Consider the following 14,219-nt stretch of genomic DNA (forward strand, 5'->3'; position numbering starts at 1 on the left):
TGTGGCATCTTAGAGATTAACCAATTTATTTGAGCATAAGCTTTCATGAGCTACAGCTCACTTCATCGGATGCATACTGTATGCTCAAATAAATTGGTTAGTCTCTAAGGTGCCACAAGTACTCCTTTTCTTTTTAAGTTTAAAAAGGGCAGTAATATGATCAATCTGAATGGTGAATCAGAATTTGCAAATGCGTTTTCCCGTTGCTTGGCCAACTTTATCACTCCCACCCACAGGGATGGGAGTGAGAAGTGATTACTCTTTTTATGAAGAGTTTGAAGATCCTTGGAAGAGAGATGCTATAATAATAATGCACATGGTTATCTTTACCATGAGAGGAAGCACCAGGTCATTAAGTTGCATTGTCCCTGGTGCCCTTTCTTCTCCATCCTCCACTGGATTTTAGACACAAGAGGGGAAATATTCCTTACCTAAAACTGTCTTGAAAATACCCTTTCCCATCCATGCTCTTGAGACCCCAGACACGGCCTGTATATCAAATGATGTCAACAGCTGAAATGAATGAGGAGAAACTGAAAGCTTCCCCACATGACAGTATGTATCGTGTATGCAGTGTCATTGTAGTCATGTTGGTCCCAGGATATTAGAGAGACAAGGTGGATATTACCTTTAGCAGAATGTGGGCAACATGGAACACACCCAGAAGCACTGCAGGAAGGAGGCAGAGAATCAAAGAAGGGAGACAGAAAGATTGTAAAAGAAAAAATGGTCTACCTGCTATGGATAGGCCCACTTTGTGACTTCTGAGCTTCTCTGGGTAGCCGTACCTAATATATAGCTCGGACTTCCCTTTAAGCTAGAAAAATGCCACCCTGGGGAGGGTGTGTGGGAAAACATGGCTTAAAATTATATGAGGGGTGAGATTTTGTGAACTCACAGTTGCTTTTCAAGGTCCCAGTTCAGCAAGGGACTTCAGTACATGCCTAAGTAACTGAGTCATAGGCACCAACTCCATGGGTGCTTCAGGGCTGGAGCACCCACAGAAAAAAAATTATTGGGTGCTTAGCACCCACTGGCAGCCAGTCTACCCCCCTGCCTCCCAGCACCACCCACCGGTGGCCCCGCCAATCAACTCCTCACCTTCCCTCCCAGAGCCTACTGCCTGCCATGATCAGCTTCTGCGGGAAGAGATGAGGTGGGGGTGGAGTGGGGACAGAAAGAGGCGGGGTGGGGGTGGAGGCTTGGGAAAATGGGTTGGGTGGGGGCGGGGCCTGAGGCAGAGTGGCGGGTTGAACACCCCTGGGGCCTGGAGGAAGACAGCCTGTGAACCGAGCAGTCCCACTGAAGTCAGTGGGTGAAGTCTTGGCCCTTTTCAAGTCGATATGTCTACTCAGAGGGTTAATGTTAAGCATGTGCTGAAGTATCTTGCTGAAATGGGGCCTAAGTTGCAAAACCTCAGAGTCTGAGGTGAGCCCAGGTCTAAGACCTCTCAGTGAATAATGGGATAATGGAAGTGAGTTCAGATTCTGGAAAACGTATCCTGTTAACAGGGAATAAGTCTGTGGGTCTTTTTTTTTAATTATTTGCCCCTCTCACATGCCCCTTCTCCAATGCAAAATTTGGAGGCATTTAGCTGTCACTTGAATTAATGGTTGGTTGTGTTTTATTTATGCAATCTGCCCATCAAGTTTGGCTGGAGAGTTCTTATCAGATGATGGCTCTTTTGGAGGCCATGTTGTTCACTGTATTCGCACGTCCCATGGGTGTTTTTTTATAACTGAGCATGATGATCATGGCTTGGCTCTAAGGGGCTGTGGACCCTGTAGGCCACTGGCTGGGAATAAAGAAAAGAAATACAGACCCTGGTAATGTCCTTTCTATTTATAAATACTTTGGTACTATCAGGATGGGGGGACCATATATGAATCTATATAGATTGATATCAGCAGGAGTTATGGGTGCTCAGCAACTGTGAAGCCCAGCCCATGAGAGTTGGGTGGCAAAACCTAATGTATTGGCTAAGGTCACCTGTGACTTGCAGGTGTGCACCTGAGGATCTCACTAATGTGCATGGGCCACTAAAGTGATTTGCATCTGCATCAAGTCACATGCCCTGTTGGAATGAAGCTGTCCTGCCCAAAATGTCACCATGAGTGAGTGTATGAAACTGGGAGGTAGTGAAGGGATATGTGAGATGAGTCAGGGAGGCCTGTCCACTTGCAGCATGTGCTTCAAGGACCCTCCTCCTATGATCTCCATGCTGGTGATGGCAGAAAAGACTCGCAGTGCTGCTGCTGGGCTCTCCATGCCTTGTGGGGGATGCAGTGAAACATTCAGATGGGGAGATGTATGAAGCATAAGGTTTGAGCTGGTCTCTTGAGTTTCCAAAGAAACATCCCTTCCCAGGGCTGTTGTGTTTAATGTGTTTCCCCAGGGTCTCTCTGTCTGACCCACTTTAATTTGGGAAGCAGAATCCAGGTCCTGGACCAGTCGTCACTATCTTCTCATAATCACAGCAGAGGGTGGGAGACTGGTGCCCAGTTAACCTAGGCTGATCGCTTCTTCCCAGCTTGCTTTGGGAACGGGGCTAATGGGAGACGAGGTCATATCTGCAATGTTTGCCTTTTATATAGCTGTTCATGAGACATTATTGTTCATATAACAATTATATTCCTACTATTGCAGTAGCACCTAGAAGCTCCCAGCTGAGATCAGAGCTTCCTAGTGCTGGGCACACTACACACACATGATAAGAGACAGTGCCACCTTGTTAATGTCAACAGACAAGACGGCAGGTGGGACAAAGGACGGGTTGTCATCCTTGTTCTACAGATGTGGGAATTGAGTTCCAGACAGATGAAGTACCTTATGCAGAGTTACACAAGGCGTCTGTGGCAGAACCAGGAATTGAACCCAGGTCTCCTGGGCTGCTGTTACTCAATGTTGCTTTTATTTTGTTAAAATCTCTCTAGAGAAGCATTTCTTTGAAAGGCAAAATAATTTTAAACATTTCACGAGATCCTCCCCCTCTCCTCAGCTCCGCCCCCGCCCCAAAAATCCCCAACCCTGTGCTCTAAATAAGATTAGAAGAAGCACAAAATGTGGCTGAAGATTTGTCCTTAACCCTTACTGAGGAAGAAAGGGACAAATGCTGTGCCTGGAAAATGAGCTGTCTGATGTATATAGGAACCACATCATTCAGAGCCAAAAAAGGCTTAAAAACAACTTTTGTAGAAATGTAGGGCTGGAAGGGACTTCAAGAGGCAGGACCAAGTAAACCTAGACCATCCCTGACAGTTGTTTGTCTAGCCTGTTCTTAAAATCCTCCAGTGGTAGGGATTCCACAGCCTCCCTTGGAAGCCTATTCTAGTGCTTAACTATCCTTAGAGTTAGAAAGTTTTTCCTAATATCTAACCGAAATCTCCCAGGGTGATGTCATGTGCAGATTTTATAAGTGTATTCTCCACTCCATTATCCAGGTTGTTAATGAAAATGTTGAGTAGTACCAGACTTAGGACAGACCCTTGCTGAATCTCCCTAGATGCATCCTCCCAAGCTGATAGTGAGCCATTGATAACGACTGCCTGAGTATGGTCTTTCAACCAGTTATGCACTCATCTCATAGTAACTTCATCTGGACCATATTCCCCTCATTTGCTTATGAGAATGCCATGTGGAACTGTGTCAAAAGCCTCAAAAGACTCTTGTATTTTCTTTTCACTTGCTGTATCATTCCCCAGCCTGTGGGGTGTTAAAATTCCTCTTAGTGCACATTTCTAGATAGACTTTTTTGAATACAGATGTGGTAGAAATACATACACAGGCATTGCCACTAGCAGGGCAGCCCTTATCACTCACTCTTGGTAAAACTTGACATTAATGTCAACCGCTCTATTTTTACCTGTGGGAATGCAGTTCCATGAGTTCTCCACACTCTTCATTAAACCTTTCTTCCTCCCCTAAATCCTATCCGCCTGCGCTTGTCTTGCTTTTGTAGTCCATCCTAGGAGTGCTTTGTTTAAAACCTGCATAAGCCTAAAGTAATTTAAACCTGCATGTAACTGGAATTATTTTTTACCATCTTATTAATCTTATCTGTGCACTGTAATATAACACCTATCATGGGCTGTACTGCAAATCACTAAAGTTATTTTAAAACAATTAATGTTTTCTAATTAAACTTGTTCCTATGGTACCATTCCTTTTACATCAGAAATGTCCAGTTTTCCCCCATGTAATATAATTTCTATCCCTAACATTAAATAATTAAAATGGATGGTTCCTTTTAAACCTCAAAAAATGAACAGCTGAGATTTTTGAGCAGTCAATTTTTCTATAAGGTACCTCTGTGCAAAATGCCTTTCTCCACATGACTCTTGTCTCTGAGCTTCACCTCTGCAGATCTTGAGGCAATGAGCAATATGGCTTAAAAGGTCCTAAAGATGTTTTTGGAACTGAACCAGAAACCACTTTAAGTACATGCAGCCATTTTGAAATTGATAAGTTCTAAGTAGTCAGCACTATTAAAAAAAAATTCAGACTAGTTTTTAAATTACCAAACACTTTGGCTTTTCTTTCCTTCACCCTACTCACTGCACCATCTGGAGACTTACCTAAGAGCTTACCAGGCACCCTGTTAGAGTTAGTAAATTACAGTAGGGCACCTGGAATCATAAATGTAGACTTCCCAGTGACCAGGGTTTATTATTATTGATTTATTTATTATTATTATTTGTATCATTGGTGTACCTGGAGGTCCCATTGTGCTGGACACTGTGCAGGCACACAATAAAGCAGAGTCCCTGGCTCAGAGAGTTTCCAATCTGAATAGACAAATGGAAGGGAAAAAGAGGGGATGTGATTTCTCCAAGGTTACAGAGAAGGTCATTGCCCAGGTGGGAATAGAACCAAGATCTCTAAGCTCCCAGTCCAGGGCCCTGCCAGTAGTCATCATGATCTCCCTTGCCAATACTGCATTTGATATCTATTGGTTTGGTCCTTTGTGTCATTTTCTCCACCCCCTGCATCAAGCTGGAAAGGTTATATTAAAGGAGGTGTGGGAAAATTCTTTTAAAAAACTAGAAACTCAAAAATTTGAGGTTTTTCGTTTTTGAAAATGGTCCCATTTTGTGTGTGAGAATAGGGTTTGTTTGTTTATTTATGATCAAAAATAGAAATTGCCTGTGCTGGGATGTCTGCCCCTCATAAGGCCTGTCTAGATTCAAAGGGCCAATTAACTCTGTGATAGTCGGCACCTGGAGGAGGGTCAGGGCTGATGAAGCCGGCTGGGGGAGGCACAAAGAAAAGCAGGTGGTGGTAAGGGGTGGTGGTAGTGAGAAGCCTTGCAGTTATTCTCTGGGTTTAGAGAGAGAAAGGAGAAAACCCAGCACCTGGAGCCTGGCCTTGAGGGAAAGGCGTACCCACAGAAGGATAAAGAAGGAGCCTTGTAGAGGCAAAGTAGGAAGCAGCCCAGGGATGTAGCAGCAAGGGTTGAGACAGAGCAGATCTTGGCTACTGGTTGTAGGGTCCCTGGGCTGGAACCTAGAGCAGGGGGCAGTCATCCAATGGGATTTTGATATCCTGGAAGGGGACAACTATAGCGACATGGCTGGAGGGCCAAGACATGAAGAGGGAGCACCCTGAGTCCGGAAAGAGAGAGAGACAAACAACAGGACAAGTGACTGAAGGAGGGGGTGCCAGAGCAGTGGTGAGCTAATTCTCAGGTGAGCCACAAAGAGGTGTGCCAGCGGTGAGTAGTGAACCCCATGATACTGCCCCTCCCCACCACCTTTGTGGCTTTTTTTCATTTTTCAATCCAAGTTTTGTAGTTGAGGGATTCACAAAAGAAATAGGTTTCAGAGTAACAGCCGTGTTAGTCTGTATTCGCAAAAAGAAAAGGAGTACTTGTGGCACCTTAGAGACTAACCAATTTATTTGAGCATGAGCTTTCGTGAGCTACAGCTCACTTCATCAGATGCATACCGTGGAAACTGCAGCAGACTTTATATATACACAGAGAATATGAAACAATACCTCCTCCCACCCCACTGTCCTGCGGGTAATAGCTTATCTAAAGTGATCATCAGGTGGGCCATTTCCAGCACAAATCCAGGTTTTCTCACCCTCCACCCCCCCCACACAAATTCACTCTCCTGCTGGTGCTAGCCCATCCAAAGTGACAACTCTTTACATCATCAAGTCGGGCTATTTCCTGCACAAATCCAGGTTTTCTCACATCCCCCCCACCCCCATACACACACAAACTCACTCTCCTGCTGGTAATAGCTCATCTATTAGTGAGTCAGTTTAGATGAGCTATTACCAGCAGGAGAGTGAGTTTGTGTGCGTATGGGGATGGGGGGGATGTGAGAGAACCTGGATTTGTGCAGGAAATAGCCCGACTTGATGATGTAAAGAGTTGTCACTTTGGATGGGCTAGCACCAGCAGGAGAGTGAATTTGTGTGGGGGGGTGGAGGGTGAGAAAACCTGGATTTGTGCTGGAAATGGCCCACCTGATGCTCACTTTAGATAAGCTATTACCAGCAGGACAGTGGGGTGGGAGGAGGTATTGTTTCATATTCTCTGTGTGTATATAAAGTCTGCTGCAGTTTCCACGGTATGCATCTGATGAAGTGAGCTGTAGCTCACGAAAGCTCATGCTCAAATAAATTGGTTAGTCTCTAAGGTGCCACAAGTACTCCTTTTTCTTTTTACAAAAGAAATACAAGAGTAAAAACTAAACTAAGAAACTCACTTGCCTCCTACTAAAAATAACCACCCCAGGTTAGCAGACACAAATCAACCCTTGCTGGATCAATCCTGTTGAAAAGAAAATGTACATTTACACCCAAATTACTCCATTGTGTTGGGACGTTATTGATGGGGGGGGGGTGAGGGAATCGAGTTACATGGTTACTGAGTTACACGGTTACCCAGCAAGAGTTAGTGGAGTATGTGTGTGGTAGGGAGGGCAAGTAGGAAGACCAGAACCTGCTACAGTTATTAACAAAAGGAGATTTCCCTAAGCTCAAGTAGTGAAGGCCTGTATTTTGGAACTCAGGTGACTGTTGCCACATGATGGGCCCTTCCCACTGTTGGAAAGTGGGAGACCTGGAATTGGCAATAGAGTCTGTGCGTGAGTGTACGGAAGAGGAAGCTTAAAAACCTGCTTGGCTGGGATCCTCGTTATACCCCGGCCGAGTGATGGTAACGTCATCTGCCTTATCCGCGAGAATCTCGTGAGAGTACAAGCTGGCACTTGCTGTTTCTTTAGGATGGAGAGCAAAGCAAGTATGGAATGTGTATGGTTTAGATTCAGAGCTTTCAGGTCCTCCAAAATGGAAGTTGCAAAGGGAGTTTAGGTAAGTGCTGAGTTGATTCCAAATTAGTCCTGCTGGGTTCCAAAGCCCGTAGGAGCAAGAGCCCTGGCTGAAACAGTGTGGCTTGCCGGATAAGGTATAGGTGGGGAGTTGAGAAAGCTGAGGCCTGGATTCTCATGCAGTGTACCTTGTACAGTCATTTCCATCAATACAAAGTGATTCTAATTAGGTAGCATTTTACACTGCTGTAAATGACTGCCCAAGATGCAAGCCAGTGTTGAAGCGGGCCTCTTTTTTTATATTAATGCAAATCATAATTTTTTTTTATTTTGGGATCACAGTCCATAAATCAGCATGCACTGCTATGGCACCATATAAATAACCGTTTGGGTTCTGGCCCTGCATTCTAAGGTTGCCATGTCTGAAATAAAAAAAACTCGGACATCCAGGAGAATGATCCTGAGGCCCTAAAACTGGACAGCTGGCGGTTTGTGCTGAGCACCCTTTCTATCCTGACCAATCTGTTACCTCAAAAAAGGGACCATCCTTGGAAAAACCTGGACAGATGGCAACCCTACTGCCTTTTTGTGCTTGGGTGAGTCATAGTGTCTTTGTGGCTCAGTTTCCCCATCTGTAAAAGGGGAGATAATAAAATTTACCCACATCTTTAAAGTACTTTTGAGAGCCACACACAAAAACCACAATGTATCTATTATCCAATCTCTCCAGGTGCTTACATGGCCCTCATCAACCATCATATCTGAGCACTTTCCGCTGCTTAAAAGGTATCAGTGTGGCAAGGGTTAAATGTTACGTTAGAAGCCCTGTGCTGATGAGAACCTAGTATTACACTTGATTGTGTATTGAAATCCACTGGCTCTTGTTGAAGAGGTTAGAATAGGGGGTGTAGAACATGAAGGGCCTTGATGGAAGAATGAGAAGTCCATCAGATTGCAGCTGAATGGGCTGGGCCTTTGCAAAGGAGGCATATCTGGCAATGGATAGAATTATTGTCAATGGTATGCAGCCTGTAGATTGTGATGCCTTCCCTATTGCCTCTCTGCTGGCTGTGAACTTTGTGACAGATCTCCCACACAGGGGCCTGCGCTTGTGACAGTAAGAAAAGACAAGAGAATGGTTTAAAACCCTGTAAAGTTGGCTGTAGTTTGGTAGGCAAGTTCTCAGCGTCGGGATGGGGCTGAATCTCCCAACTTAAGCCCTCCCTCCCCCTGCGTCTTAGAAATGGGAAAAAAATGGCCTTTCAAAACTCTCATATATGCCAGGACAAGCCATTTATTAATACTTGATGCTGTGATTTGTCAAGAGTCATCCACGGTTCTTTTAAAGTGCCTTTTGCTGGGAGATGCACGTTCATTAGCTGTTGTGCTATCAGATGCTTTCCCCTGGGGACTAAACCACAATACAGTTTTGATTTCCCCTCTTAACTAGTTTACTGCTCTATGGTCTAATTTAGCCAAAGAAGCGAAAATATTTTGTTGCACTAGTGAAATGGCGAATTCCTTAAGAGAAATTATTGCTGGGAAACAACATCTATCTTGGCAGAGGGCCCTTGTGGATTCTGTTGTGTTGGGCTCTGTGAGGCTAAGGGCTGGGCCAAAGGGTAGGTTAAATACTGAAGAGGGAGTGTTTAGGGGGTTTTAGGCAGTTTATAAGCCTTGTGCTGGCCCTCTGTAGGGGGTGAGTTTCATTCTAATGCATGGGTTCTGCTGCATTTGGTCTGTAATGTACCATAAGAAACCTTTCCTTATGCCTGTAAGAGGATATGGTGCATGAGAGTTTAAACTCTTCAGTGCATACTGGCTGTTCCCTTCCTTTCACTTGAGTGGGAGGGGCCAGTGTGTTTCGCTATTGAAGGACTGTGTTCCAGTCTCACCTCTCCAGTTGTACACACGTGAGTCTCACAGTGATGGTTTGTATGTGGTCTGCAGCCCATAGATACATTTTACATTCTTTGCGTTGGATTGTCCACTTTTCAGGCAATGGTTTATCCTAGATTGTGCCCTGTTAGAATGCTGTGTACATTTGAATCATGACTGACAATAAACACTCTTAAGGGAGAGCCCAGAACAAAACCACCGTGTACCTGAACATCTGAATTCTGCAGCTTGGGCTCTTTGCCAGTAGTTAAAAATGTTCATCTGTTTAACATGGCTCCAAGAACACTTGACAAGGGACAATAGCTGTACTTTCCTGGGTGCATTGCAAGGTAGTCTGAGGCCAAGGAGCAGGGGCCATGTGGCTCATCTTGGAGAGTAATATACTTAATCCAAGAATCCTGGGGGGATTGCTGAAGAATCTTAACTTTACTTTTAGTAGGTTTAAATGAAACAAACGAACTGTCCCTTCTTGTGACAGAGACAGTGTAAACTGGTGCATTGTTACTTTAATGAGCTGGAAGAACAATCTGGTAAGTGATACACACTGGGGGAACGTAGATCCATATTTGGCAAAGGCTGAGCTTGAGTTAAATTGTACGACCCTGTTTTATGTGGTCCCCACATGTTGCTTGATTAACAATCTCCTGGAAACATTTCCCTCTTCTTTCTTCTCCTGGATTGTACTGTGCTTCCTTCTAGGCTGTAATTTCTAGCTTGTATTTGGCTTGCGCTGTTGAGTACAACTCACTGTTGGTACAGTGAACAGCACAGCCTATTAACCAATAATGAAACCCAAATAAATTATGATCCACTCGGTTTTTTTTCTCCCCTCCCTCCACTTCCACTTATCTACCAAGGCAATAACATCCTAAAAGAATATTAGCAAGGATGTGGCGTGTGATCCTCTGCTTGCCGAGTCCCTGTGGACTGTTCCTCACTTAATTATACATTTCTGAATGTATTGTAATCTTGTTCCCAATCGGTGCTTCCAATATCTCTCCCCCACACCTGGGGTCAGACTAGCAGCTTCTCTTTTGAAGTTGGCAAGATCCTCCCTTTCTTCATTGTTAATTATTGGAGCTTTCTAGTTTTCTGTGTAAAGCTGACCCTTATGGCTTTCCTCTGTCCTACTTCCTGCAGGATTTGAGTATACAATTCCCCTAGGCCTGGAGTCTTGTCAACTGTGAATAGTCTCAAGTGCTGCCTCACCTGCTCCAGGTCCATGGGGAAGAATCTCTCCAACATCTTGGCAGCTCATACCTGTCACTGCCCACACAGATTCCCAGTGCTGGTGTGAACAAGTCTGTTTAGACTGGAGAGTTTTTCTTGTATTTGCGGGGAGGGTCTTTGTGCTAGTGTATGAGAGTAAAAGTGTTCACATATTATGGGCCTTACCCAACTCCTATTGAAGCCAATGATAATCTTGTTTGTTGACTCTAATGGGAGCTAATCCTAGCGCTCTAAGGTCTGGTCCACATACAGAAGTTGGACTGGTTTAACTCTCTTATTTTGGTTGTTGCCACATGTGTGCACACACTCCTTCATTGATGGCTCTCTGGACTTTGAACTCAATGCAGTTCATAACTGCAGCACCTGTGAATCATCTAGAGTTAAACTAGTAATCCAGTGCAAGTAATCCTTCCACTGCTGTCTTACAGTGCACCAGTCACTGCAGAATTGACCTGTCTGCTCACCTTTCTGAGCTTCACCTCTTCAGGCTCTGGCTGGGGGCGCGGGCTCTGGGGTGGGGCTGGTGATGAGAGTTTGGGGTGTTAGGAGAGTGCTCTGGGCTGGGACAGAGGGGTTCGGAGGGCAGGAGGGGGATCAGGCCTGGGGCAGGGGGTTGGGTGCAGGCTCTGGGATGGGGCTGGGGATGAGGGGTTTGGGGCGCAGGAGCATCTGAGCGTGGCAAACCCCTGACCATGCTCCACAGTGGGAGCTCGAGGGCTAGCTTAAAATGGTTTGCGGGCTGTAGTTTTCCCACCCCTGATCTAGGCCCAGATCTACAGCAATAGCCAATGAGTACTCAGCACATCTGTGGAGGGAGAAAGCAGGCACTGCACTGCTGTCTGGAGACTCAACATGGATCCTGTTGAGTCCACTGGCTTTTCTGTAATTGGGCTCGTTAACGGGCCCTCTGCGGGATGGGGCTGTTACATTCAGTGTATCCCATATGAATGTTACCTTGCATATACCTTTGTAAACAACCTTGTCTAGATATGAAGCCGGTAAACAGCAGGCATGAAGGCTTCCTGCAGGTTGTACAGCTCAAACAGTTCAGCTTTTTATTTTTTATTTTTTTTATCGTGGTGATGGTGGGGAATTGTGTGGCTTTTGTGCTGCAGTGAGAGCTCTGGTGATGGAAATCCTCCATGCACAGAAGAGCCCTAGCATGGGCAGCGGCTAGGGTGACCAGACAGCAAGTGTGAAAAATTGTGACGGGGTGAGGGGTAATGTGCGCCTAGATAAGACCAAAGCCCCACATATCAGGACTGTCCCTATAAAATCGGGACATCTGGTCACCCTAGCAGTGGCACTAAAAGGTTCTTTCTACTGCATGGCCAGCGTGCGGGAACTTAGGCCCAACAGAACCACCACCTTCTCATAGCCCTGTCTATCCTTCGCCTTTCTGCTGAGGTGTCAACAAGAGGGCCAGTTGTGGTTTATCTGTTTATCATAACTCATTACCATTGGTGACCCCTCCCTCTTGTGTTTATTTAATCGGAAATTCCCCCTTTTATATATACTGCTCCTTCTGTAAGCCTTTTAGCTGTGGAGTTGGTTCCTTCCTCGCTGTTTGTGCAAGAGAGACTTTCTAGAGTGGCCAATAGCTAATTGTGAATTGAGTAAAACAAGGGTCCCTGAGTCCTGAGACATTCTTGCTTGATGCTGGCTGTAATCACACTGCTGCCTTTTAACTCATCACTCTTGCTCTGGCCCCTGTTGTGATGGAAGGGATAAGCAATGTTGCTCCTGAATGGTCTCACCCACATACACTAGACTGATGGACAGTGCATCTTCAGTAGTTGTCATGAGGGGATTTTTTCCCTTTACAGAGGAGGGGCATGCTTTATATACTTGGATGGGCCTGGATTGTAATTTTTTATAGCTTCTGCAGTTGTCAGGTCAACTGTTGGGCTTTGTTCCTTACCCTTCAAGGGAGCAGAGCTCGGGGAATAAGGTTTTCACAACTCCAGGTGGGACAAGAGGGGCCATGTGTGAGGGGGAGGAGAGAGATCAGTCTGACAAGGGAGGCCCCACACATGAGGGGAGTGTCTGTCTGATGAGGTAGGCCACCATGCACTCTCTGGTGGGGGGACGGGGAGGAGGGATGGATCGGTTTGACTAAGGAGGCTGTGCAGGGTCGGTCTGATGGGGGAGGTCCCACAGGTTCTGGTAGGTTGATGAAATGGGTGATTTATATTTTGGGAGGTGAGGTCTGAGTAGGAAAAACCTGTTTTTCCCCAGTGGGTATTTACTTACCTAGTGTATTACACAGCTTGTACAAGTGCAAGGAGAGAAGCCCTGCCTGGCCCTTCCCAATACATTTTTACAAATATCTAACTGGGGAGGAGGAGGTAATGGCAGTACATGGTCATGGCTCGGGTGTGTGCAGCATTATGCAGTGCGCTCAGCGCTCTCGGGGAGCAGCTTGCATGTCTGGGCTGGACACCTGGCTCTGCTCAGTTCTGCCAGGGCTGAGCTTCAGGATATATTTTTTTCTGCTTATGTCACTTTTCCCTCCTCCTTTGCAGATGATGAAGTGTGCTCTTGCACAAAACGATGCAGGGTGGCATGTAATTAGCAGAATTGGGAGGGAGTCACAGATCTATGAAACCCTGTGTCTGCCATATTTGAGATGAAGGATAGTCTTAGGTTAAGGTGCTGAACTAGGTCTTGAGGTCTGGGTTCAGCTGCTGGCTCTGCCACTGACTTCCTGTATGACCTTGGGCAAGTCACTTAACATCTCTGGGCCTTGGTTCCCCCTTCTTAAGAAGGGGGATAGTAATACTTCCTTTTTCCCACTCTGTCTGTCTTGGCTGTTTAGATTGTAAACTCTTGGGGCCAGTGATTCTCTCTTCTGTTTATATAGTGTTTAGCACAAGGGGCTCTGATCTTTGTTTGACCTATAGATGATACCGTAATACCAATAATAAGGATACTCTGGCATGCATGTTCTACCATGGGGGTGGGGGGGACGGGGACTTCTTAAACACTAATCTTCTTAAAAACACCAGGAAATGTAATTCTTGTGTGACTTTTACATTCTTGCCTTGAAAGTTGTTCCGTTTTTTCCTGTACATATGTATTAACTCTCTCTCTTTCTCTTTCTCTGCAGACCTTTGTAGTACTAAACAGAGGGAAAACACTCTTCCGATTTAGTGCCACACCTGCCTTGTACATTTTAACTCCTTTTAATCTTCTTAGGAGAATAGCTATTAAGATTTTGATACATTCATATCCTTTTTTATTAATAATTGACTTCTGTGCTGCTGCTGTTTACTGCTTGAAAAAAATCAATGACTTCTCCTACTACTTACTACTCAAAACTTATTTATGTAGGACACGATCCAACACTCAGCGAGGTCAGTGAAGGGGATCCCAATGGATTGGGCTCCAAGTGTATACAGTAATAATTATTTTGTTTATGAATAAGTAATTATAGTTCCCATAGGTATAGCACATCCAGTAACATTTCATTTACAAAGATCCACACTACACTGTGTATATGCACATCCATTCTTCCAGTACCCAAGAACCAGTAAATATGGGAAAAGAAATAGTCTACAGCTATGCTTTACAAGAGGAGTAAAGGTTTATCTAGCTGGTGAAACCATTAAATAAATTATGAGCCGGAGGTGCAGCCAACTGTGCTTTACTTATAATTATGTTCCTATTCATCTTTAAGTCTATTGGTGTCTCTCAAACCTCCCTCTATGGGCAGGTTTATTCCATAATGATCCACTTTCTCTGAAGCATCCGATGCTTGTGTTGTAAGAGAGAAGATACTGGATGAGATGGCTCTATCTAGTCTGGCAA

General features: G+C 45.1%; 1 protein-coding gene across 2 annotated transcripts in view; it reads left to right on the plus strand.

Moving 5' to 3' along the window:
• The window catches only part of SCN8A (sodium voltage-gated channel alpha subunit 8), a 164,172-nt gene that overhangs the window by 73,714 nt on the left and 76,239 nt on the right, over window positions 1-14,219 (plus strand). For both annotated transcript variants that reach the window (XM_075121579.1, XM_048831660.2), the window contains exon 3: window positions 13,519-13,636. In XM_075121579.1, the coding sequence (XP_074977680.1) occupies window positions 13,519-13,636 (118 nt within the window). The remainder of the gene's footprint in view (window positions 1-13,518; window positions 13,637-14,219) is intronic.

The sequence above is a fragment of the Caretta caretta genome, chromosome 20, assembly GCF_965140235.1.
Source record: "Caretta caretta isolate rCarCar2 chromosome 20, rCarCar1.hap1, whole genome shotgun sequence".
In the NCBI taxonomy this organism is placed as follows: domain Eukaryota; kingdom Metazoa; phylum Chordata; order Testudines; family Cheloniidae; genus Caretta; species Caretta caretta.